The following is a 24604-nucleotide window of genomic DNA, read 5'->3' as shown; positions in this document are numbered from 1 at the left end:
CACATAGTCGACCATTTGAAAGTAATTATCAGTAATGATCTGCCGGTGACTGATCTATTTTTACCTGATGATCAAACCAGATCTCATCTTAGATCTATATCCCGTGACATTCATTATAGCCCCACAAGATTACATTCATCTCTGCCAGCACCACCTGTCCTTGCGATGGTGTTTCATTCTTCAGCCAGACCCCATTCAAAGTGATGGTAAATATAGCAAATACAGAATGTTAGATTTTTATTACTATAATTAATATTACTTGTAAGTGTGTGTGTGAGAGATTAGCCTTATCCCACTGTTTTCTTTAATTATTCCCGGTGTTGAATTTTTTTTAACTCTTAATCCCTTGTACATACATGTATGTATGTATGTATGTATGTATGTATGTATGTATGTATGTATGTATATATATACATAAGTTTCATGTATTTTGCTTTTTTTTTTTTCTTTTCTTTTTTACCGTGCATTTAAATAGGCACAGCACACCTTTTAAACAACATAACACAATATAAATAGGAGCTGAAGGGGGAGAAATGCCATTTGGAAAGAAAACAGGAGCTTTCTAAATGAGTTTAATTGAGTTTATACATAATTCAGTGCATTTCTGTGTGGGTCATGCAGCTTCCCTGCAGTGTGCTGCTGTGGTCGATGGTCTTCAAAACAACAGCCCGCAGGTCGCCACAGTAGATAGGAGGCTCTACTTCTTTTTTTAAAGAGGTAAACACTACAGAAAAACAACCAGCTGTGACGACAGAGTAAAGTAAGACGATGCTGCTAACACCCCACATTTATTAACGCCATTAAAATATATATATATTCGCAGGAGATCACATAAACACGAGCCTAAAGTGACACGTGACTTTAAAATATTTCCTGCTGTCGTCTCACATCATTAGATCCCCATTTAGCATAATATCACTGCGCTAAAAGCGCATTACACCAGTCTGTCTACAGTGAGGGGGTTTATTAGTGTGTGTGAAAATAAGAGTTTTAAAAAATATATAAATAATAATAAATCAGACGTAAAATATAAAAAAGTGTTTTATAATTTATTACGATAATAGATTTGAATTTTGATGCCCTGAAACACAAATCAAAGCATCGCGGAACTTCACGTTTAGCCCCCACGGCTGCACTGAGCACCGCTCCTCGGTGGCAGAGTGCTTTTACCGGGGAGCTGCATTTCCCCTTCCCCGCCTCCAAAGGGGAAAAGCAGACGCGGAAAGAAGAAAAAACAACCGCTTCTTCAAACACCCCCCCTCCCTCCCTTCACCGCTGAATTGTCGTTGCCATCAGCTCGCGGTGAAGTTCTCTTTCTCGCTTCGCTGCGGTTTTCTGAGCTTCCTTTCTTCTCGCTCGTAGCGGGAGCCGCGAGGGGCGCGAGGCAAGACGGCTCTCGAGCCGTGCAGCGACGCACTCTGAGCGGCAGGCGAGCGGAGCAGGCGCCGCTGAGTCAGCGGGACACGCTGCAGCTCAGAGAGGCGACCAGGAAACTCCTGCCTGTGCTCCTCCGCATTGCAAACAGTTTTATTATACAACGCCTTTTATTTGAATTACTTATTCTATGGTAATTATTGACACTGAACTCAGCCTATATCTAAACTATATTTTATTGCTATTTTTACTTTTATTTATTTAGGCGTGGGTTTTTATTAGCAATACCGCAAAGCCCCCCAAAACACATTCCTAAAATATAGTTAAAAAATATACGATAATATTGCATATGTATTAATTATTATTATTATTATTTTACACAATTTCCGCAATTATGTTTTTTCCACACAGACAGATTCACTCAGTTTTGTGAGCTTTTACTTCTGTACTTTTTCCCATCTTTCCAGAGCTGTGTGTAGTTTTAATCTCTCCGTAATATTTCAGCATTATTGGCATAATTTTCAAGCTGCGTATAACTTCTCACCGCTGTAGGCAACGCAGTCTATGGCGGTCCAAATGCTTTGCAGAGCTTTTCAGATCTGATCGAGGGTGACAAGTGGGCAAATTTGACTTTGAAAGTAAAAAGGGTGCTCTGCTTGTTTACTGTCAGTCGTCCTGCTTTGTCATTTTTGCAGTGGCATCAATAAGCTTCGAGGAAACTGCGAGGTGTAATTCAGCTGGAAGGCGCGCGCACACACACGCACGCACACACACACAAAGAAAGAGAGGATTCTGAGAATAGTGTATATATGCATGTCTGTGTGTGTGTGTTTGTGCCGGGGGTGACAGAGGAGTGTCACTTAGCAGAAGAATACGAGCTGTCTGAGAATGAAGAGGGATGAGGCTGAATCCTGCTGCTTCTCCTCGCCACCATTATCCCACAGGAGAGCGACCTGTGGGGGGGCTGACACACAAACACACACACACGCACACACACACTCTCGCTGGGAATCTCCTCAGCTGTTCCCTCCACACTCTGTCTCTTGCACCCTTCCTCCTCTTCCTCCTGCCCTCACGGCCCTAAACACCTCTGTTTGCCGGCTCTGGTTCCACTCGGCACCCGATCAGGGCCCCTGGCAGCTGACTGCAGGTTTCGGCCCAGGATTAAGCCTCCTAATGGCAGCCACTCTGTGATGATTTACACTGCATTACTGTACAAACCAGCGACAGCCTCCTTCTTATTAATGGTTTACTACACCGAAGCCTCTCTCGGCTTTATTGCTCTTTGCTCTCCGTATTTGAGGCTGGGGTCTAATTAAATAATTTAGCTGAATTACCAAACATGTGCCGAAACCCGTATAGAGGAATTATTTTTGGCATCTGGCGAACTTGTTTTATGGCTTTTGTTGTAGTTTTATTTCTGCTCGGTCTGGAGTGTGACAGAATGGGAGCGATGATTGCAACAAATATTGTAAGTTTGTTAAAGTTCACGTCCTGTGGAAACTGCGCATCTTCAACCTGTCGGCTTTTCAAAATAATAGGCCCCTGAAAGCATTTTTAGGTTTATTTAACATCACGTTTGACTTTTCCCCCCCCGTTTCACTCAGTAAAGGAATCAATTCGTTTACAAACTCTTGGTTTTCACTCCATGGGGGTGAATTCATGTTTTTACTTTTAAATTATGCTGGAACAAGAGGCTGACGCATATAAGACAAATAAATTTAAATCTTATAAATGAAAAAAAAATTACACTTGGTGTCAACCTGCTGCAGCAGCTTACTTTTCTAGGTTTTCTTTAATGTAAGGCCTCTACTTATTTATAAAAGTCAAATGACACAATTACAAATCAAGTTTGATCTTTCTGCATCGCTAGTTGAAATATTTCTTTAACTGTTGTAAAATGTTTCCTCCCAAGATTTTAAACCCATAAATATAAAACCTCCTTTTCACTGCACTTTTCTCCATATATATTTATTTAGTTATTATTTGGGGCTTATTCAAAGCCTTCACGAACACTAATCAATTACAAAAGCCTTACCTGAAAAAAAAAGGAGAACATTTAAGTAGAAACTGAACCGCAGAGTGAGCATGCTCAGTGTGAGACAGGTATCTTTAATGCTGCAGAGCATTCCTCGGTGACAGCGGATCAGCCTGCCTCTGAAGCCGCAGATATCTGCCCTACATTTGTCTAATCATCCCGGGCTTAACCCTCCTGCTGGCCTGCTATCTGCTCTATGTGTATGTGTGTGTGTGTGTGCATAAGACAGAGAGCTCTCCTGTCTCCTAATACCGGGGCTTAGTCATGTTTTGACTTTGTAATCAGGCACCTGGTTGGGCAGCACACAGGGGTCCTGAATCAGCTGGTAAGCCCTCCCAACCCTGGAAAATGCTTCTGGGGGAGCGTGATCGATGATGGACACAGTGGCTCTGGCCCGCATGCGTGTGTGTGCGTGTGTGTGAGAGAGAGAGGCAGGGCTGTTAGTGGGAGGCTTATAAAAGATGGTGGAGGTGGGGAAGTGGTGGTGCTGGGGGGTATGCGTTTTAAACAGCCTAGCTTTGATTGACAGGGCTGATAGTGAGTGGAGGGTGGATGGATGAGGGGAGGTCACAGTGAGGGATAGTTGGCAGTGGGAGGGGTGAATGAGCAAGTGCTCGGGTAAAGGAAAAAGGGGGGGTTGCGTTGTTGAATGCGGGTTAGATTCTGGGTGTATTTGTGCGTGTACATGCAAAGCGCGCGGGCGAGTGTGGGTGGGGTGGGGGGTTTCAACACTCCTAAGGAGGGGGTGTATTTTCGAGGGAGTAGGGGGGTGCAGGAGGAAAGTGAGCTTTTAATTACCAGGGCAGAAGCAGATGTAGCAGAATGGTGCCCCCACCTCTTCAACGCAAACACAGCAGCGGCAGCTGGAAGTCATCAGCTTTGGTTGTGGGTGCATATTTGTAAGGACAGGAGCCCCGAAGCACAATGTTTAAATTTAAAGATGTTGAGTTTCTATTGGCACTTTGGTTGCTCGATGATTATTTATTTTTCTCCCCCACCCCCCTCACCTCCCTTCTTGTTACAGAATAATTCACATCCCGCTTAGCGCCTCCTCGTCCACAATTTACAGTGTAATTAATGGCACGGAGTATAAGTCAGGAAAGGTTTGACTCTATTCAAAATACAGCTTACAAGTCCGCTCGTAAGAGTGGCTTCAAACTGGGGGAAAAGAAACCACTGGTTTAACAGGAACATTTTAATCTCATCTACACTCACCTCGTAAATCATCTGACATGTGCGCAGGAAGGACAAAAATAACATGCATTTAATCAGCGAATTAAAATATATGCAGCTTGTAATTTATTTTTTGATAATATTAGTTGTTTTAAAGAAGTATTTGTGAGGTGGTTTAAAACTATTGAGTTTATGAACGGGCTCTGTTGGGGGATTTGTCAACTGTGTGCATTTGTTTTGAATTAAATGTCATCTTATTGGGGGTTTTAGTGCTGTTTTAGCACCAGGCCGGATAAAAACTAGTGTCCAGCCCTCTCTCTGGTTCATTTAGTTTCTTTCTACTGATCAGCGTCACGGTAAAAGCAAACACATTTACAGCATGTGTGATTTTGTGTCCCCCTACAAAAGTGGCCAAGCTTAATAACTTATTAAAATCTCATATTTTATATAATTTGTTTGAAAAAAAAAATCTTTAAAAAAAATTTGCATTACATACTCAGCAGCCACTTTATTAGGTACGCCTCGTCTTTATGGACCCTGTCTTTGCCCTTCAGATGCGTCTTAATTCTTGATGGCGCAGATTCAACAAGATGCTGGAAACATTTCTCAGAGATTTTGATCCGTACTGACACGAAGGGATCACACAGGAGTTGGAGATTCGTCTGCTGCACATCCATGATCTGACTCCTCCGTTGCACACATCCTAAAGGTGCTCAACTGAATTGTCATGATTAAAATTATTTGAATTTTGTGACATGATGCGGTCATTAGATGATAATAGAAGAAAATATCTCCACAGTCAGTTCAGATATAAACCGTACTTCATAACTGTAAAAGTCTAATGCATTTTTTTACTGATACTTTGATACAAACACCAAACGCTGCTCTTACTTAACCAGAGTGTTTCTTTAATTTTCTTTTTTTTTATTTTCTTAAATACATTGTCAATCCCCCACCAATTTTTTTACACTCTTAGAAAATTTATCCAACAAAATGTGTGCACAGATGAAAACATGGTGCCCAGAGTATAAAATGACTTTCCATCAAGAAAATGGTGCAAAACATAAAAAAAAAGAAAAGAAAAGAAAAAAAAGAAACACAATGTCCCTGCACATATAAAAATAAATTAATACTTTTGTGTCCAGTCACTCTCAACCTTATTGTCTGGTCCTAAAGATTCACACACATGAACTGAGGCTTCATTGGCTTTCCTTCACACCAGCACGACCAATCATAATCACTTATGTACAACCAACGGCCAATGAGAAAGATTTATGTACACTTAACGAGGTAAAAACTGTGCCACCAAGTGCCCCCCCTGACACACTTCCTCCTCCCCTACAAACACCTATATACAACCACAACCCCTCCCAAATCAGCCAACTAATAAGTAGCTCCTAGCTTTAAACACATGACAAAAATAGAAATCATTAAAAGGGTTTACAGCAAAATAGACTGAACAGAGGAACAAAAGAAAAAAAAAAAAACTTTACACAGTAGTACAAAATGATGCTAAATTGCAAAAACAAGCGGGCTTTTAAAATATATCATCTTATGCCCATTACACAAAACCTCCAGATAAATAGAAAGCACAACACAAAGTTGGCTTTGATATTAGAGAATGCAGCAGAATAAAAGTTCCTAGTTTTGTTAAAGAGACGTCCAGCCTGAAGGACCAAGAGTTTTTGTAATCTGTTGCCTTAGCAACGCAGCTTCATTACCAGTAGCACTGTGAAAAATTGGGTAGAGTGACCAAGTTTTTTTTAATATGTATATATATGTATATATATATATATATACATATATATATGTTTGTTTTTTTTAAAAAAAACAACAAAATCCCACTTTCCTCTTTTGGCCTCAGGCACTTGGGTTTGGACCCTGATTGGCCAGTCCTGACTGTTGTGGGTTTTTAAGTGGCCGCTGCTGTCGGCCTTTTAGGTCCTGATAGGCTGGTCCTGCTCGAGAGGTAGGTGCAGCAGGAGGCTCAATCGGGAAGATGAAATGCAATCACTTCCACTTGCTGATAACCAACTGCGTGGTTTATCTCTGAAAGTGGATGTGTGACGTGGATTTAAGCATCTTTGTGAACATTCAACGTACTTTTTTGAATAATCTTTTGTTTTTCTCCTCTTTTACATTTCTTTTCCCCGAATGATCCTCCTGTATCTGGCCCAGAGAAGAGACAGTCAAAAGCAAGGCTTCTGTGGTGACCATACGAGGCTTGGCTCACGGACATTAATGGATGTACGCAAACTGCGGGAAGGAGACACGGGGAGAGAAGGCAGCACTGAGGACGTGTGGGACATTTCCTCATTTGATAGTCCCTTCAGGACTGCTGCGAGACAGATGTCAATCACACATCTGACTGGTAAGTCCTATAACAGGGAATTGTACTGTTGTCCTAATCATAATATTGCTGCCATTTTCTTTTCTTTTTTTTTTTTTTTCAAATGTTTGTAGTTCTGTGTATGTGCCAGCTTGTGCGCTGCAGCACAACTGCTGGTTTGGCTGAAGCCCCTGAGAGAGTGAAACAGCAGAGAGACCAGACCATTACAAAAACATTAATTAAAAAAAAAAATGAGAGAGGAAAAAAAAAAAAACCCAAAACAAAACCTGGAACAAGATTCGGAGTAGGAAACACCGAAGAAATAAAAAGAGTTTCTGGGAACCTGTCAGTCAACTGAACTGTTGAGAGAAGAGACTAAACACACCATGTCCGCTGGTGCTACGTACTGACAGTAACACACGTTCAGTTACTACCAGCAGTATTAAATAACTAAAAAAAAATCTTTAAGTAGACAAAGCAATCAAAATAAGGACTCAAAGCAGCTAAAAAGTCGTTAAATCAAATAAATAATACAAAATGACACAAAACGTGGTGTCAAGATCAGAACCTAAACTACAGACAGTCTTCTGTATAACTCCACACAGAGAGAGTGTGTGTGTTATGCTTTAACACACCGCTGGAAACAAATATCTAACATGAACACATTTTGCTCTCCTGCAGATGTTCTCATCACTAACCTACAAAGTTGACCAACAGACTGATCCCAAAAAACTCTGCGCATGTATATATATATATATTTATATTTATATAAAAAAAACAAAACAATAAAAAGAAAAAAAGGAAACAAAAAGAACATATGCCGTCACGTCTTCTCTTGCCCTCCGACGCCCACGGCTTTTTCGGCTAGCCGAGGCTTCTGCGCCCCTGAGCCATGCGTGTCGGCGTGTGCGTGCTGCAGCGCCAGGAAGGGGTTGGCGGTGATGGTGCCTTGGCCCTGGCTCTGGGCGCCGGGCAGCAAGTTGTTGATGGGCAGCTGAGCGGAAGAGAGTGGGATGGAGGGAATCTGGGCAGAGGAGGAGAGGGACTGCAGCTGCTGGAGGTCCTGCTGCTGCATCAGTTGGTAGAGCAACACCTGCTGCTGCTCCTGGGGAGCAGAGGGAGGAAGGGGGAGATGCAAGGAGGGAGGAAACAAGGAGGAAGAATGAGAGAAAAGAAAAAAAAAAGAGAAGAGGATTAAGTGGAGGTGTCATTAAAGAAAAGAGTTGAAGGGGCGAATAAGGGATGGAGGGGGGAACAGAGCGTGAGACAGAAGAAAAAAAGCAGGGGAAAGTGTGGAAAAAGAGAGGAAGAAGAAGAGTTAATAAGCTAGGTGATTTAGACTATCGTCTAAAAGAACATTGTAGCTCAGTGTCTTTGTGTTTAACTGTGTGTGATAGTAGTAAGTAATCAAATGTGCATAGTGTGTGTGTGTGTGTGTGTGTGTGTGTGTGTGTGTGTGTGTGTGTGTGTGTGTGTGTGTGTGTGTGGTACCACTGAAGGCTGTGAGGACAGCAGCTGGTGGAGCTGATGCTGCTGCAGGAGCAATCTCTGCTGCTCAGACAGCAGGCCGATTCGCGCCGCGCTGAGGAGACAAAGCACACTCACAGTGAGACAAACGCAATTAACACTCTGCCTGCACAGTACCAGACTGTTTAGCACACTTTTTTAAAACATTACAGGTCTGTGACGGTGAGAGTGACAGAAAATATAAACATTTATCTGTTTCTATAAGTTATAAAGAAAAACATGAGCTTATTTTTTGCTTAAAAAACCCCCCAAAGCAAAACAAGAAAAGATTCAAAACTCAAAAAAAACATGCATGACTACAGCATTTCTTCACAAAGCTGACACACTGATGAAAACAGAGCTACGGCGGTTTGTGAAGTGGCACCAGCTTCTGCCTCACCTGGTCTTACTAGTTGCTGAGTTGCTAAAATCCATTGCGGAAGCAAAAAGACACAAAGAGGAAGAGAGGATGCAATAAAGTTCACATTTAAACTTCTTGGGAAGCCAAGACAAACATATTCCCGAACATTTTCAGTACTTAACTATGTGCTTATGTGAAAGGGCCTTGAAAATGTGAAGCTACTGACACCCATCTGGAGCTCTTTAACTCGCTGACAGTCAACCAATTTGTTGGGAAGGGTGATGTGAAACCACATGTATTGATTTTATTATCATCAAAGGCTTCCAACACAATTCGCATCCCAGTGTTGATGCTTTATTAATCTGAAAAGGGCGCTTAATGTATTAGAGGAAGATGAAAACAGCCATACTTGTTATTGACGGGCAAAGTGATGCCTGTAGCTGCTCCTGTAGTGTGTGTGTGAGGGCTGGAGGTGCCGGCCGGCGTCTGGATCACGCCGTTCAGAGCCCCGACGATTCCACCCATGCCCAGCGCACTCCCTGCGCCCAGAGCCCCCATTAGCCCCGCCACGCCGCCCAACCCAGCCGGGGTCGCCCCTACGGAGGTGACCCCATTGAGCTGTGGCTGAGGTGGACTCTGGGACACCGAGGGAGGTGTGGAGAGGGAGGAGGTGGAACCACTACTGCTGTGACCACCACAAGATGCACTATCCTGAGGACCAGAAAGAGACTCCCATTAATGACAAGTCCTGCATTCAGAATCTGTAGCTATGTCCTAATTCATAGGCTGCATCCTTCAGAGGACCAGGCCTTCACGTTCTACATGGGCCGGGTCCTTCGAAGACCTAGAAGGCCGAAGTGCGAGGCTGTGAAATGGGACGGTCTAGCCTTCAGATTTCGGGGGAGATTTTTAGGTCTCGGGGGAGTTCAATAAACTCAGCCATCTGCTCCTCGCTCGCTAATATATAACAGAACACTGGAGTACATTCTCTACCATCTCACACTTCTGTGTTTTCTGTTTGACGTTTATTCAGCTGTGTCAAAACTATAACTTTAATCTCAGCCAAACCGATTCACTCAGGAACAAATAAAACACTGAAAAAAGCCAAACAATAACATTTTAAGTGACTTATATTTCATGTTTAACCCGAGTGAAAGACCGCGGGGATCTGAAAACGATGTGCCGGGAGTTTGCTGTTCTTGCCGGCTCTAGTGATCCTTGACCACCCGGTCAGCTATCGAGGTGGTGGGTAACAGACACCTTCGAAAACGTTGAAGCACGTTTGCAAATATGTGATGTCTTGATAAACCAACCAGATATTTGAAGCTTACACAGCTACATTCTCGCCTGAAAACATCTTAAAAGTTTATTTGGTGACCCAGAAAAAGTAATAAGAGTAATATTAAAACTAAGTAGCTGCCGCCATTGTGGGAAACTGGAATTGGCAGGGCCGCGCTATGAATTCTGGGATAGGGTAATGAAGGACACATTTGTCGGCCGCATTTGGAGCAGCCTTCGAATTGGGACAGCCTTCGTCGCCTTGCTGTGACATAATCGACCTTCAAATACGGCCTCCGAAGGATGTGGCCTATTAATTGGGATATGCGTTATTTCACACCTTTTTGACATTAAAATAAAGCGATCATTACAGTTTGCTTAATTTACAATGTTAAAGAATAAATAGAATAAAAGAAAAAACTTTCAAAGTCTACAAGCCTGTGAGTCAACTACAAAAAGTTCTGTTTATATTGCAATTTCTATTCTGACTTTAAATCTTGCCTCTGCCATTTGCCATAAATAAATTACTGAGTGTTCAAGACTAAAACTAACACTGAAACTAATAAAAACTAAATAAAAATAAAGCCACTCTGGAAAATCAAAACAGAAATCAAAACAAAGCATAAAAACTAGTTCGAAAACACAAACTCTGGTGACTACAGAGGAGTCAAACCACGAATTTGTCCTTACCTGAGTCGCCACAGGTAAAGATGAGTCAGCTGCTCCCGGCTGGGCTCCCTTCACATCTGCGGATAACCGAAAGGTTAGACATGTCTCAGTAGGGCCAGTCTAAAAAATGTGAAACCTGCTTTTCAAGTTCTAGAAATTTTCTGTGCTAAATGACGTCAGCCAGCAACAATCCATCTTTTCGATCGGGAACAAGAGAGTAGCTCAGTCAGATCTTAAAGCTGAAAAAAATAACATGTGCAGATGCAAGAATCTGAATAACTTTGATATAAACACATGCACGCATCAGGCTGTGCTATGGGAGGAAGGGAAGCTGGCAGAGGCAGGGTGATGATGGTTGTTACTCATACATCCTCCAAAATAGTGTTGCAGGCCACATTCAAACCTTTCATGCCAACAGTATTGGACTGTCACATTTTCAGAAATATAACACACCCTCCGTGCAAAAATTACTTGAACGATAACTTTAGGTGTCGTCTTGGCCTTTAAATTCCCGAGCTCTCAATCTGATCAAGCATCTGTGATATTTTTTTAGTCCATGGAGGTAACATTTTAAGGATCTCCTGCTGCCATGCTTGATGCCTAATACCACAAAACACATCAAGGGGGGGGCAGCTGTTTCAGTGACACAAAGCAGACCTGCACAATGCCAGGCAGGTGCTGTGGCTCACTGGTGTGCATCATTCACCTTGATTTCTAAGTAAGTAAGTAAGAGTGTCTGTGTACCCGAGGAGGCCGTGGCAGGTGTGAAAGGCACTGATAGCTGTGCGCTGAGAAGCTGCAGTCTCTCTTTCTTCATGGTCAGAGTTTTTATCTGCTCCTCCAGCCTCCTGTTCTCCTCCTGGAGCTGGTGCAGAGACTTCAACATGCTCACCACTGAGAAGGAGAAGGAAAGAGGGAACAGAAAAAGCAGCGATTTTTTATTTCCTGCTCCAAATATTCTGTAATAGCTTCCCTCTGAATTTTCAATTTACTGCTCTCCACACCTGTGTGAGAAAATAAAGACTTCAAAATTGCACAAATGAAATAAAACTCAGCCCCGTCACAGTCTGCAGTCAACACTGTTAGCCCACTTGTTGTTTTAGCTGCACCACAGTGAAGGTAAAATAACCAGTGCTGGTGCTGGGTTATATGCTGGGATGAATCTTTACAGGACTGACCCTTTCACCAATATCCTTACTTTCTAAAAGGCCACTCATTTTCTAAATCTGCCTTTTCTTATACCTCACATTAACAACACACACAGTGACGATCAGACAGATACTCAACACAGACATGTCAGAGATCAAGGTCAGCTACAGTGACCCTGCAGCCTGCACGGACTCAGTGTCGGGGGAGGAGGAGGAGGGTTTGCAGATGCAGGAACTTAAACCTGACTCATCCGATTGAAGGACAGCCTTTCTAACGACCAGGCTGCCATCCCCCTTTTTCATTTTCACTTTATTGATCCCAGAAGGGATGTTCAGATAGGTAGATAACCAGCAAGAGATTGACAGGTGCAACAATAACAGATAAAGTGAAAATGTGACTGAAAGAGGGAGCGGCTCTGCACAACAGCTCGAAGGCAAAGAGCCGACGGATCAATTGACACAGAGAAGGAAATGGTGAAGTGGACAAAGTGTATGAGTGCGTGTGAGGTAGGAGATTAATCTCCTGTCATTTTTGAAATGAAGAGAATTCACCTTTTGTTTTCATCCTGCCTTTGTTTGATTTCAGGCCCTTTGCCTTATACTGTATCTTTTAAATAGAGAGTAAAACTATTATTTGGGTTTTTTATGTGACTTATTTGTTAAATAAAATGCTGTGAGGGTGTCACAGGTAGAAATAAAATCCGTCTGGTGAGAGACTTAAATGGAATTAACAAACTCATATGTGTGTATCACACAGAATCATCCGATTTCAAAAGGCTATATTTTTTAAAGTAATGGACATAAAAGCTTTTGGTATATTTTACATACAAAATTTTCACAAGTGCTCCACATCCCTGTGGACACCCGGCATTAGTCCACACAATAGTCAAACTCGTCCCATACTTTTGCAAGCATGTCTGGAGTCACTGCAGCCACTGCTACCAATAATCACTCCCTGCTTAGAGGCCTGTTTTTCAGTAGTTACTGGTGAGCAATAGTTTGAAATCGGACGATTCTTTTAGGTAATCTTGTAGTTTTAAGGATGCTTGGTGCTTGCGTCTTCTCACCGTCTCCTTGCGCTCCCTGCTGCAGCAGGAAGCTCTGCCCTTCGTTCCACTGCCTCTCCAGGAGCTGCTCAATGCTGGTGGCCACTGGGGGCAACGTCTCCCCACCTCCTCCCGCCCCTAGCAACCCCTGCCCCGGCCCCGGCAACGACCCAGAAGAGTCATAGCGGATCTGCAGGCCACCAATCGGAGAGCTGAATGTAGGGGAAGAGAGAGAGAGTGCATTGATAGAAAAGGAGAGATGGAGAGGTCAATAGGGAGATTAACGACCTAACATAAACGTCAGACAAACATAGTCACTGCTGGCTATAAAACTACATCAATTTGTTGTTACAGTGGCCCCTAATGAAAAGGGGCCAGGCTTTCTGTCTGCGCGTGAGAGCTAGAAAAAGACTAAGAGAGAGAGGAAGAAAGAAGACATGCAACAGGGGGAGACAGACAGAGAGAGGGAAGTGCACTGTCTTGATGCGATAAATCTCAGTGTGCACTGAGACAAGCTGTTGGAGCCTGAGGAGAGGAGGAGAGGGGAAAAGGGGAAATAAAGGACACCGGAAGAGATGACTGAGCCGTAGGGGTGCAAACGGCATCTTATTTTCCCCTATTGTGGAATGTAAAAATATGACTTAACTCACCACTCGCACATGAAACTTTAAAGAAGCTTAAACAGTCTTAAAGTCGCCTCATTTTGCTACAGTGTTTCCTTTTGCAGTTAAATGTCATTTATCCTAAATTTAAGACCAAAAATTTAGATTTAAAAATAAAAAATAAAACCATATATAACCAACCTTATCAAGTGAAATCACCCATTCCACAGACAATAGCGGAAACAAAAAAAAAAAAAAAAGTTTATCTGTATGATCAATTTCCCCGTGATCCTGAATGATCCATGCAAACATTCCAAAATGGAGGAGATACAATAACTCATCACACTGTCCTTAAACACAAGAAGACAAGAAAAAAACATCTAACTGGACTTGAAGGATGGTTACCACCTTCAAAAACACAAGTTATCGATGGCTGAGAGAGCAAGAATTGCCTGTAGGGGCAAGAGCAAAAGAGAGAGTGTGCATGTGTGTGTTTGAGAGTGAGAGGAAGAGAGGGGAGATGAGGGGGCCAGCAAAGGGAAAAGCAGAAAGGGGGAGGGGGGATGGGTGAAGGAGGGGGACCAGTGAGGAATGTAAATGGTGAGGGAGTGCTGGGGAGGGTATCTGTGTGTGTGTGTGTGTGCACTCACCGCGGGGTGGTCTTGGGAGAAGCTCTTATGGAGAAGCCCTGAGCTCCGACACAACCGCCGCCGCTGCTGCTGCCGTCTCCCGCCTCCTGATCTGCACACAGACACACACACAGAAAAAAAAAAGAAAAAAAAAATCAATTGGACGAGAACACGGACAGAAGATGTTTTTCTGTTGTTAGGATGAAATTATGGAATAATGTTGACATGAGCATAAAAATGTGGAATTCATTTGTGGTCTTTAAATGAATGCTCTACAAATTTTGCAGGGTTAGATGTGAGAATAAAGACGTTTATCTGTTTGTTATTTTATTTTAGTTTCCTACTTGGAAGTTAGGGTACTTTTAATGATCAGAATACAGACCAGGCATAAACATAAGCATTACAGCATGAGCCTGCTCAGTCATTATTTGTAATATAGGAATGGATCTTAGACTAACTGCTTTGCACAATATATGCTGGAATAAAAATCAAAATATCCACACTGAGCCGGCTGAAGTTGAATGTGAAAGCGCACTCACAATACTGTTTGCAGGTTATTTTTTTAAGCCACCAGTCAAGACAAAAACAAGAATAAAAAACACGCTTCTTCATTTATTTAGGCAAGGCAAACAATACAGACTGCAAAGCATCCCAGACATCCGTAACAACCCAGCTTTCCTGCTTTGTTTTCTATCCTCAGGCTCTTTGTGATCACCTGCGTTTTAATACAGCCAGACTCATCGTTCAGCCGTTTATTTCTGTTTCCTGGCAGAGAAAATGAGTCATTTAACTGTGGCTTGTAAATACATTTTGCATAGTGTTGCAATGCTTAAAAATTGATCATTCAAATGTCTTATAGGGAGCTTCACACACTGATCCAGACCGGAGACTCTGAGCCTTCTTTAACGGCTTGAAAAAAATCACACATCAGGACATTTGTTAAAGTTTGACAATTTGTTAAAAACGCAGTTTTGAGCTCAAGACATGTTTCTGCTGCAGGAAATGACAGATTTGTCTTGACCCCAGCTGTAAAACATAGTTAAGTAGGGTGGATCTTCATCGCGCTGCAGAGCAGTTACACAGCACAATCACTCCCAATTAACTATATTTGGATTTCTTTAATTTTTTAATTTTTAAAAACACTTTAGTTACAAAAGAAAATATGTGATGGTTAAAACACTGGTTAATTTTGGAGATACATACAAGGGTGGCAGTCTGCATGACCCGAGACACACTGGAATTTCACCCCAGGCATACAACATTATTTTTCAAAAGCATAATTGTCCTCTACCACACTAAAGCAAATTGCCGTTGTTCCTGGATTTATCCACTCTGGAGTATATTTTTTCAAGGGTCCGGGATGATAAAAAGAAGTGAAGACAGAGGACCCTTTTCAAGTTTTTCTGTTTTCCCTCTGACCCAGGCTACATGCGCTGCAATACTGTGGGCTCTGCAATCTACAAAACTCTCTCTCTCTCTCTCTGTATCTCTTTCAAACACAAGCCTTCATTCAAACTGCATGTGCTTCCCTCTCTACCTTCTGTGAGAGTCTCTGTCTCTCCTCCCTCTGGGCCCCTGGCCAGACGCTTCTTTTCATTTTCCTCAGTGAGAGTAATGAATCACACATGCACACAGACTTTTGCATTTACACACTCACACAAACTCCCCTCTACTTAAGACAGTCAATCCCAGCTTTTACCCCCACCAGGTCACCACTCCAGTCCCTCGCTCTCTTCTTTTTCAAGTCCTTTTTTCTGTCGTAACCCTTTTCGTCCCTGGCACCTCCCTCCAGACACTCAAAAGCAAAGAGAAACGGCTGCCAAAGTAAACAGGCTGCATGCATACAAACACACGCACACACACACCTTGCACGTTTACGCTCACATGACCCTTACTAGCCGACAAACAGAACTTCATGCTTATGTAGCCGCAGACACGTGTTCTCCACGTCTGTGTGCTTAATGTTATGGTAAGGAAAGATCAATGTTCATTAAGGCTGCTTAATGATTATTTTCATTACTGGTTAGTGCAGCTCAATGAAGCAATAGGTCAATCAAGTGAAAATAAATCTGCCACTATTTTAATAATGAATCAACTGTCAATATTCCAAAAATAGTCTGTTTCCAAATATAGGGGGGAAAATATACAACACTTGTTTGCTGGTTTAATATCTGAATATTTCACCTTTTGCACAAAGAAATTTTACTGACGCTAAAGAAAAGCTAATCAATAAAGAAAAACCACTGGCCTATTAATTCAGACTATGTTTATATTTAAGTTTCACTTAAAATTAAAGTGGAGAACATTTACAATACTCACATCTGAAATTGTGTAAACGGCAGAAATGACTTCATATTGAATTATATATTTAATTTGATTACAAATTAAACACATTTCCAATTGGAAACATTAAATTTTACACAACAGCATAGCGCGCGCGCACACACACACACACACACACACACACACACACACACACACACACACACACCTGAAACAACTTACAAAATTAAATATGGTATAAAATCTTTTCCTTTCTTAATTACAAAAAGAAAACAGTTGTTGTTGGGGGGTTTTTTTGGTTTTTTTTAGAGTTTGTTCATTTTTTTTTTAGAAAAATGTTCATTTTCATGAATTATATATAAGGTTTGCTGAACACACTGAACCTGCCTAGTAGCCTGTCCGTAGTTTCTAAAAAACACAAACCAAAAAAACACTGCACTCATTTCTAAAAACGTGCTGATGTTAATAACTTGACATGCATGATTTGCACCCATTAAAAATAGGTGCTTATAAAGTGAGGTAAACAGATTTAGGTCTCTGGATCACATACACACATGGACACACGCATGAACGAATGCGCGCACACACACGCGGCCCCCTGTCAGTCAGCCTGATTAGTGAGCTGACCTGCGGGTCAGCCTGGATCTGGCTCTGATGACTGCTGACCGGCAGCAGGAACTGCTTCCTCCTCTGCACTCTTTATTCGCCTCTTTTCTCTTGCTTCTCGTCTCTTTGACCAACCAGATGTCTTGCATCAGGAAACGGCTACTCTTGATTACTAAAGTCTCTCGTAACTCCCTCATCAGCTCCTCTGCGCTGAACAGACAACACAAACGGACTTTCTCTCTACCTCTGGAGCTCCTGCCGGCTCCAGGAGGAGCATTTCCTCAAAAAGAGCCTATTTTTTTTCTTTCATACTGATTAAAGTTTATCAGAAAAAAAAAAAGAGAGAGAGAGAAAATAGAGGAAAACCTATGCCATTTAACTAGAACTGAGTGGGAGGGGCTTAAGAATATCACTGACCCTTCACCTTTTTTGCGGGATCAAGGGGGCATTGACCTATCAATTATCTCCGTGTCCTTGTCGCTCTCTCTCTCATGCACACATTTTATTTTTTCACATGCGCACAAACAAACATGCACTGCTGCATGAAGTGTCGCTGCTGTACCTGCCGGTGAGGCTTCGGACTGTGCGATGAGCGCCGCCATGGTCGAGTTGGGGTTCAGCCTGTTGCCAAACATGTGGGGGGGGGCCAGGTTGAAGACAGAGCCTGGGAGAGCGCTCACCTGTGGACGGAGACAAACAAACAGTGACACATGAGACACAAGAAGCCACATTTTCTCTCTGATTTGACTCTTTATAATATAATGGCTAAACCAGCAGTTTTCAGATAACCGCATGATTGTTCTTTTCCACTGAACCATCTGAGAAGTCATGCTTGGAAAAAGGCAGGCAACTTCAAAAAAAGAAAAAAAGTGCCAACTGACGGCATGAAAGGCAAAATTTAAGCTGGCAAGACCGATTCCCTCTTGATCATAATCTCACGAATTTTGCAAGAATCCAGCTGTAAACTTTTAGAGTGAGAAAGAAAGTTTCCCACATTACAATCACGTGGTGATTCAGGTTTTAACGGTCTGAGTGTCCCAAGAAACGCGTTTTAAAACGTTGAATAATAAATGAATAAACCTGGGACACATCAGATTGAATTTATTAAAACAAAAATGGCTAAAAATAGTCTTTAATATTTGGCTCATGATGATGATTTTTGTCTTTTATGATAAAAATACACTATTGGTGGTGTACACACACACACACACACACACACACACTTTTGATTTTTCTAAACAATTACAATATTTTTAAAATGTAACGTATAAAATGTGATAGGATAGCAAGAAGCAGCCGTTCTGGGCTCAAATAGACTTGAAATATACAAAAAAATAATAAATAAAATAATGATAAAAATGTACACTGGTGTACACACACACACACACACACACACCTCTAAATTTCAAATATGGAAACCTGCATATTTATGCTGGTGTTACTATATAAATTACCAGAATTATTATCATTTTATTTTTATATTTTGTTCTTTAAGCATTATACATAAAAATAAACAAAAACCAGGAAGTGTTTCTTTATTATCAAGTGGAACAGTTATAGTAACAGGTTAAGAGTGCATGTGTCTGCAATGCATCTTAATGTGGACTGACGGAAATCTACCACTTATAAAAAATAAATACATTAAAAAATTAAAACACACACCCACAAGTATATTATAAATCCACAGCTCATTATTCTGTTAGGCACACACACACAGACACACACACACACACACAGGGCTCAGAGCGCCTCGGCACCCCGACAATACGCTGACATGCTGACAAAGTGTTTCTGATGCATAGAGTTTAATCCAATTAAGGCATTTCCCAAATAAGGACTGTGGAGTGAAGGGTGGGGTCGACAGAGAGCGAGGACAGCGAGGGTGGAGCATGAGCAGGAGGATCAGGTCCATCTAGAAGGACAAAATGGCTGACCATTTTGATTGCACAAAAACTAGTGTTTTGAGGAGTAAATGAGGGGAAAAAAAGGAGAATTTAAAATCCATCGTTGGAAACAAGGTTGTAGTTTCTTGTCCAGCTTACGTGTGGAAAAATTGTGAAGGCCAGACATCGTTACTTAACTAAAACAGCTTAAACTGACAGTTTGGGTAAGTTTGCTTTACTACACTTTCTCCGCTTTGTTTCCAATCAGAAAACTCTTTGAGTAAAATTGTTTGATTTTGAGCTGAAATAAATACGTCATAAAGACCAGTTACATGAAGGCTAAAAACACAGAGACTTTAGAGAGTCGGTAAAACTCCTGTGTGTTTCTGTATTCTGTCCTACTGCTTTAGGGGTGATTAGGATATATTTGTTTAAATTTCTGGAGAGGTTCAGAGGAATAAAACAAAAAAGCCTGAAAGCCATGATCTCATATCAGAAATTTATGCACACAGTAGGTGTAAATACAGAAAATCATCCCGCAAATTCCAATTCCTATTAAAGGTTAATTTCCAAAAATGGAACCTGTTCCCTCTGACCATTTCATCCTCCTCTGAAATGACTTCAGATTTCTTTCTACACCCACCCCGTCCTCCTCCCAGTGCCATAATCCTGCCCCCTTTCCCATCAACATTCATTTTTCATTTACATTCATTTTTCATTAAAGTCTCTCTCGCACTCCCTTTCTCTGTCCTGGGCTGATAGCCAATAACAGTAGGCCAAGAGTCTGCTAGCGCACTGAAAATAGCAAATGGTCTCTGTCATTCACCCAGTCTCTCTCTCTCTCTCTCTCTCACCCACACACCCACACACACAGGAACTAAAGGTTTGTCAGCCACACATCCCACACACACCCACACACACCACGACACACCACACACACACACACACACACACACACACACACAGCAGGGGAAAGCCTGTTGTTGGCATCCTTCTATAGTTGTGTAATTACTCCCAATTCGATTTAAAGTGTGTGTGTGTGAATGTGTGCGCTCACTTGTCTGCTGCCCAAAGGCCTGCATCACACTTTACAAACTAACACACATGTTTAAAACAATTTGAAAAGAACTGTGGGGGGAAAAAAAGAAACCGTCTCTATTAAGTCGCCCCCATGCTTCCTTTCTGCAGCCCTCGTCTCATTTCTCTCTCTCGCTCTCACAGACACACAAACTCGCACACAGCCGCAACCCAAGCTCCTCTATACATGCAGAAAACAGGCGTGATATCCTGTGCTTCCCTGGGCCTCCCGTCCTCTAGAATATGTGCTGAACAGAGAAGGAGCAGGGTGAGATGAAGGCCAAGCCAGCGAATCCAAAGCGAGAGCGCTAACCCCCCTAAACACACAGTCGCTGCAACCCCTCCCCTCCCACCATCTATCTTTCCATCCCTACTGTGGTGCTTGTCAGATGTCATTACATCACAGGACACTGGAGAAGGGGGGGAAGAGAAATGGACGGGGACGGAGAGAAGGAAGGTCGAGGGTGAGAGAAAGTGTGTGTGTGTGTGTGTGAGAGAAAGAAAGCGAAAGAGGTGGTAAGTGGACATGGGAGAAAGATGGGGCTGGGTGGACAGAGACAGAATGCAGACTTTGGGGACGTTTTGAAAGGACGGACACTGGGGTCAGTGATTGAAGAAGAGCTGCACCCTTCTAGGAGATAGGTGCTTTGAAAGGGGCCAAGTTGATCACGTTGGATGCAACAACCTTAAAACTGGATATCAGGGTTATATGAGCCAGCAGTGCACAGTGAAAATGAAGAAAAGCCTAAATATTGAGAAAGGTCTTGGATAATTCATTCAAAGTGCTTAACTGCTGCTTTTATATATGAGGTTTAAATGGAAATACATTTAAAAATTTACCATTTTTATTTCCATTCCATTATTCCCGCCCACAAAAAAAAGGAAAATCCTTAAATGTTTCACGATGGGACTGATTTCCTTTAATTACGCAGCCTTGATTTCTCTCCACTTTCGCACATAATGTATTGTGAATGAGTGCTTTCCCAGCTTGGCCCAGAAGCCCCCCCCCACCCCCGTCACCATTCTCCCCATTGAGTGACATGATAAAAATCATAAACGTGCAGGCATATTATAACAACACAGAGCCTTGGTGGGTTTGTCTAGCATTTCATTATAGAGGAACTTGAATGTGTACTCGCTTTCAAAAAGAAAAGGGGAAAAAAGATGATTTATCAATGTTCCCTCTGTGTCACAAAAACAGATTTCTATCAGTTTCATTAATAAAAATAACTCGAGTATTTTCTCACAAACCTCGCTCGCTAGACGTAGGAAAAACTAATTAGGCTGTAGTTGAAATGTTAAGAAGACTTATTTTTGTGCTCTGAATGAGCTACAGCGACCCTCTACAGGTGCAGCCTCACCATTGGCTACAGAATAACTGAGCTGAGAAAACACAATGCGCACAAGGTCGGGAAACACACATTTCACACACAATTAACGTGCCGAGGATTAACAATAGTGCTGAGAGATTTGGTGCGGAAGACGTTTAATTAGTGTGCTTTGGTTTATTTGTATTCCCACAGTTTATCTGCACTTCAGCTCAAAGATGCCAAAGATGTGGATGAATGGGCAGATGTAGAGGGTGCTGAATAGACTGTGTGTGCGTGTGTGTGTGAGAGAGAGACAGTGTGCGTCATGGTGGCTTTGATGAGCGTGTATTTCCATATACGTGAGTGTAGAAAGGTTGTAGTGCAGACTCACGTGTGTTGATGCCGTGCTGTTTAGCGGCGCTGTGGCAGTGAATGGAGAGGGAGGGGCTAGAGAAGGTGTGGGCTGCTGTTGCTGTGACAACTCCGAGTTGGCTCCGCCCATGGTGACGGCTCCCGTCCCCGATGAGGACCCATCGGCAACAGAGAAAACACCTGGGGAGAAATAAGCTGTTTATTAAGATGATTAAACAAAGAGTTTAGCAAAAGTAGAGGAGATCTACATTTCTGTGCCCTGCTGCCGTGTATGATGATTCGCTGTCACATCGTCATGGGTTACATGAACGTGGGCTTTTAGCGTCTAGTCTAAAAGTCTGAATAACAGACTGCTTTAAAATACCAGCCTTGATTTTTGGTACATACAATTTCTTTTGGTTTACACACTGTATGCAGACTATGCAGTTATTTTATGCAAGTCAATTTTGACTTAGAAAGCAGTCGATTTTTCTCAGAATAATTATTCATTGTTTTACCGCCATTATCTTGTTTTCATAATTGTCACGCACTTGCGCAGTAAGTGTAAATATATTTCTTGTTACCCATCTTAAATTGACTTCATTTGACCCTTTTTAATAAAAAAAAAAACAACAACAACAAAGAAAAAAAAATACAGGGCGAATGAATGGGGAAAAAAAAAAAAAAAAAAATCACCAGAGAAACAGAAATAAGGAAATTAAAGTTTCAACAAACTGCAGATCTGTTAAAAATTTAATGTGTCATTAATAAATTCAACAAATGTAATGAACGGTTTGTATGCAGTAAGATAGTTTAGTGTCTTTATAGTCATAAAAAACCTCAACTGCAATAATTACAGAAACACACACACACACACACACACACCACAAATTACTTAAAATCAAATATTTAAGGACTGAGATGAGGGATAAGAGACTAAACAAAGTTCTTCCCTTTTGTGCTCTTTGTCTTGCAAACAAAACACACCAATTTTACCCATATGCATATTAAAAATAACAATTATATATTATAGTTAAAATATAAACTGCTGTAATTCACCCACGCATACATATTCCTGTATTTTAACACATCCACAAAAAACACTGCGCTCTCTTATCTTCCTGCTCGCTCTCTTTCCTCCCCTCACACACCCTTGTGCTCGTCCACTAACTAGGGATAAACCCTGCCCCTGCCCCCCTTTGACCCCATCAGAGGAGGGGGGGAGAGAGAGGGGCCCCTCAGGCCCACAAAAGCCTGAATGGCTCAGGGCAGCACGCATTCACTGGGGGAACAAGAGATCTTTGTGCCAGGAGGGGAGGGGTGGAGGGGTGGAGGGAGGGAGAGGGAGAGAGATAGCACACTACATGGGCCTACATACTATTTATAACACTTTGTAATATGCACCAGAAAAATTGATACCCAAAGCAGGGCTGCTGAGACTCAGGGGGCATGAGCTCCTGCAAGATTTTTTAGCAGCTGGATTAGAGGCCAAACCAACAATTCATCAGAGTTTAGCTAATGCCATTGATGAAATGGGTTACACACAAAGGGATGGTGCAAAAACAGTGCAGGAAACAGGAGGAGGGGGGGAAAGGTTCATTTTAATTCAAATTTCCATTATAATATAATAATACAGAGGGTAATTTAAATGTCCCAAAATTGAATGTCATTTATGTGTCACGGTGCGTGTATGCAATATTTGATCCTCACTTTAAAAAAAGGGTTTAATTTATTTTCCTGAATTAGATCACCAAACTAAACCCAAGTTTTTCTCCAAACTCGTAAAATTTTTATGAAAATATTCCCGCAAATTTAACAAGTACACTAAATTCATGTACACTGAATTACTCGTGCACACCAATTATATTTTCAACATCTACAACTATTATAATTCCTAAACTCTTTCTTTCTTTTTGCTCCAAATTTATTGATTCACAGGAATTAGCCAAAAAGTAGATTACAAGATCGACCAGAGGTTTAACATTTCTCGGGCTGAGCTGACAATTAAATAAATAAATAAATAAATAAATAAATAAATAAATAAATAAATAAATAAATAAATAATCTGAAAAACGTGTATTAGGGCCATTCAAAACAAAGCTGCTGTTCATCACGAGGACTTGCTAACCTTAACCTGCATTTTTGCTCCCTTTAAGATTTAATTACCGCTTTTCGTGGCAAGATTCTTTCAAAAGAAGACAAAGAACAAAAAAGTATATATATTTATATTTCTTTACACACAAACAAACCTGAGCTTGTAAAACTTATAACCTATTTGTATGATCAATACTGTTAAGCCCCTGAAGCACAACAGCCTCCATCGCCCAGCTTTCCTGTTCCTTTTCCCTTCCTGCTCACTACGCCTGTAAGCTTGAAAAACATCCACCTTGATTAGTTCGAGCCGATATTATCTCACGAAGAAATCTGTGTTGTCTATATGCAGAATACAAAAAAAGATGACATTAAATTAAACAAAGTGCATGCCATCACATTCTGTTATTTAACGTCTGATTCAGTGTCTTTTCTCCTGGAGCCTTGCAGCTTGTTTTCCCAAAGACTGCAGACAGTTACTTCATCAGAGTTTAAACGTGGAGATGTTTATGTAAAGACAAACGTCTCGGCAACAGAAAGCCTTTTGTTTTTCTGACAATTTTCTACCACCAAAGATAAACAGCCGTGCATTTAGAGCCAAATCGAGGACAGCAACTGTAACACGCACAACGAGTGTGTGCATCAGAAAATGTACGTGGGTTTGTGGTAGACTGATAAAGGCGTGTCGGTTTCAGAGTCAACAACGGCAAACTAAATTTAACAGTTTCCACAATAAGTATAAGAAGAGGCATATTCAGGTCTCTAAACTACTATTTTTTTTTTTAAACACTAGAAACTCATTTGCTACAGTTTGTTTACATTTTAGTGAAAATGTGTTTACATTTTAGTG

General features: G+C 41.6%; 1 protein-coding gene across 3 annotated transcripts in view; it reads right to left on the bottom strand.

Annotated features, from left to right (window-relative positions):
* Window positions 1-6367: 6367 nt before the first annotated feature.
* The window catches only part of mllt10 (MLLT10 histone lysine methyltransferase DOT1L cofactor), a 46931-nt gene continuing 28694 nt past the window's right edge, over window positions 6368-24604 (bottom strand). For 2 of the 3 annotated variants that reach the window (XM_005912084.3, XM_005912086.3), the window contains 10 exons: window positions 21704-21864; window positions 17605-17722; window positions 14175-14265; window positions 12944-13134; window positions 11473-11622; window positions 10750-10805; window positions 9191-9492; window positions 8821-8844; window positions 8406-8496; window positions 6368-8019 (listed from right to left, as the gene is read on the bottom strand). In XM_005912084.3, coding sequence (XP_005912146.1) covers window positions 7738-8019; window positions 8406-8496; window positions 8821-8844; window positions 9191-9492; window positions 10750-10805; window positions 11473-11622; window positions 12944-13134; window positions 14175-14265; window positions 17605-17722; window positions 21704-21864 — 1466 coding nt within the window. In that variant the 3' untranslated portion in view covers window positions 6368-7737. The remainder of the gene's footprint in view (window positions 8020-8405; window positions 8497-8820; window positions 8845-9190; window positions 9493-10749; window positions 10806-11472; window positions 11623-12943; window positions 13135-14174; window positions 14266-17604; window positions 17723-21703; window positions 21865-24604) is intronic. The other variant, XM_005912085.3, reaches the window with a different exon arrangement.

Source organism: Haplochromis burtoni, unplaced genomic scaffold, assembly GCF_018398535.1.
Source record: "Haplochromis burtoni strain Fernald_Lab_line unplaced genomic scaffold, NCSU_Asbu1 Contig_1, whole genome shotgun sequence".
NCBI lineage: Eukaryota > Metazoa > Chordata > Actinopteri > Cichliformes > Cichlidae > Haplochromis > Haplochromis burtoni.
The sequence above is the reverse complement of the archived record's forward strand: the minus strand, read 5'-3'. Positions and strand labels throughout refer to the sequence as shown.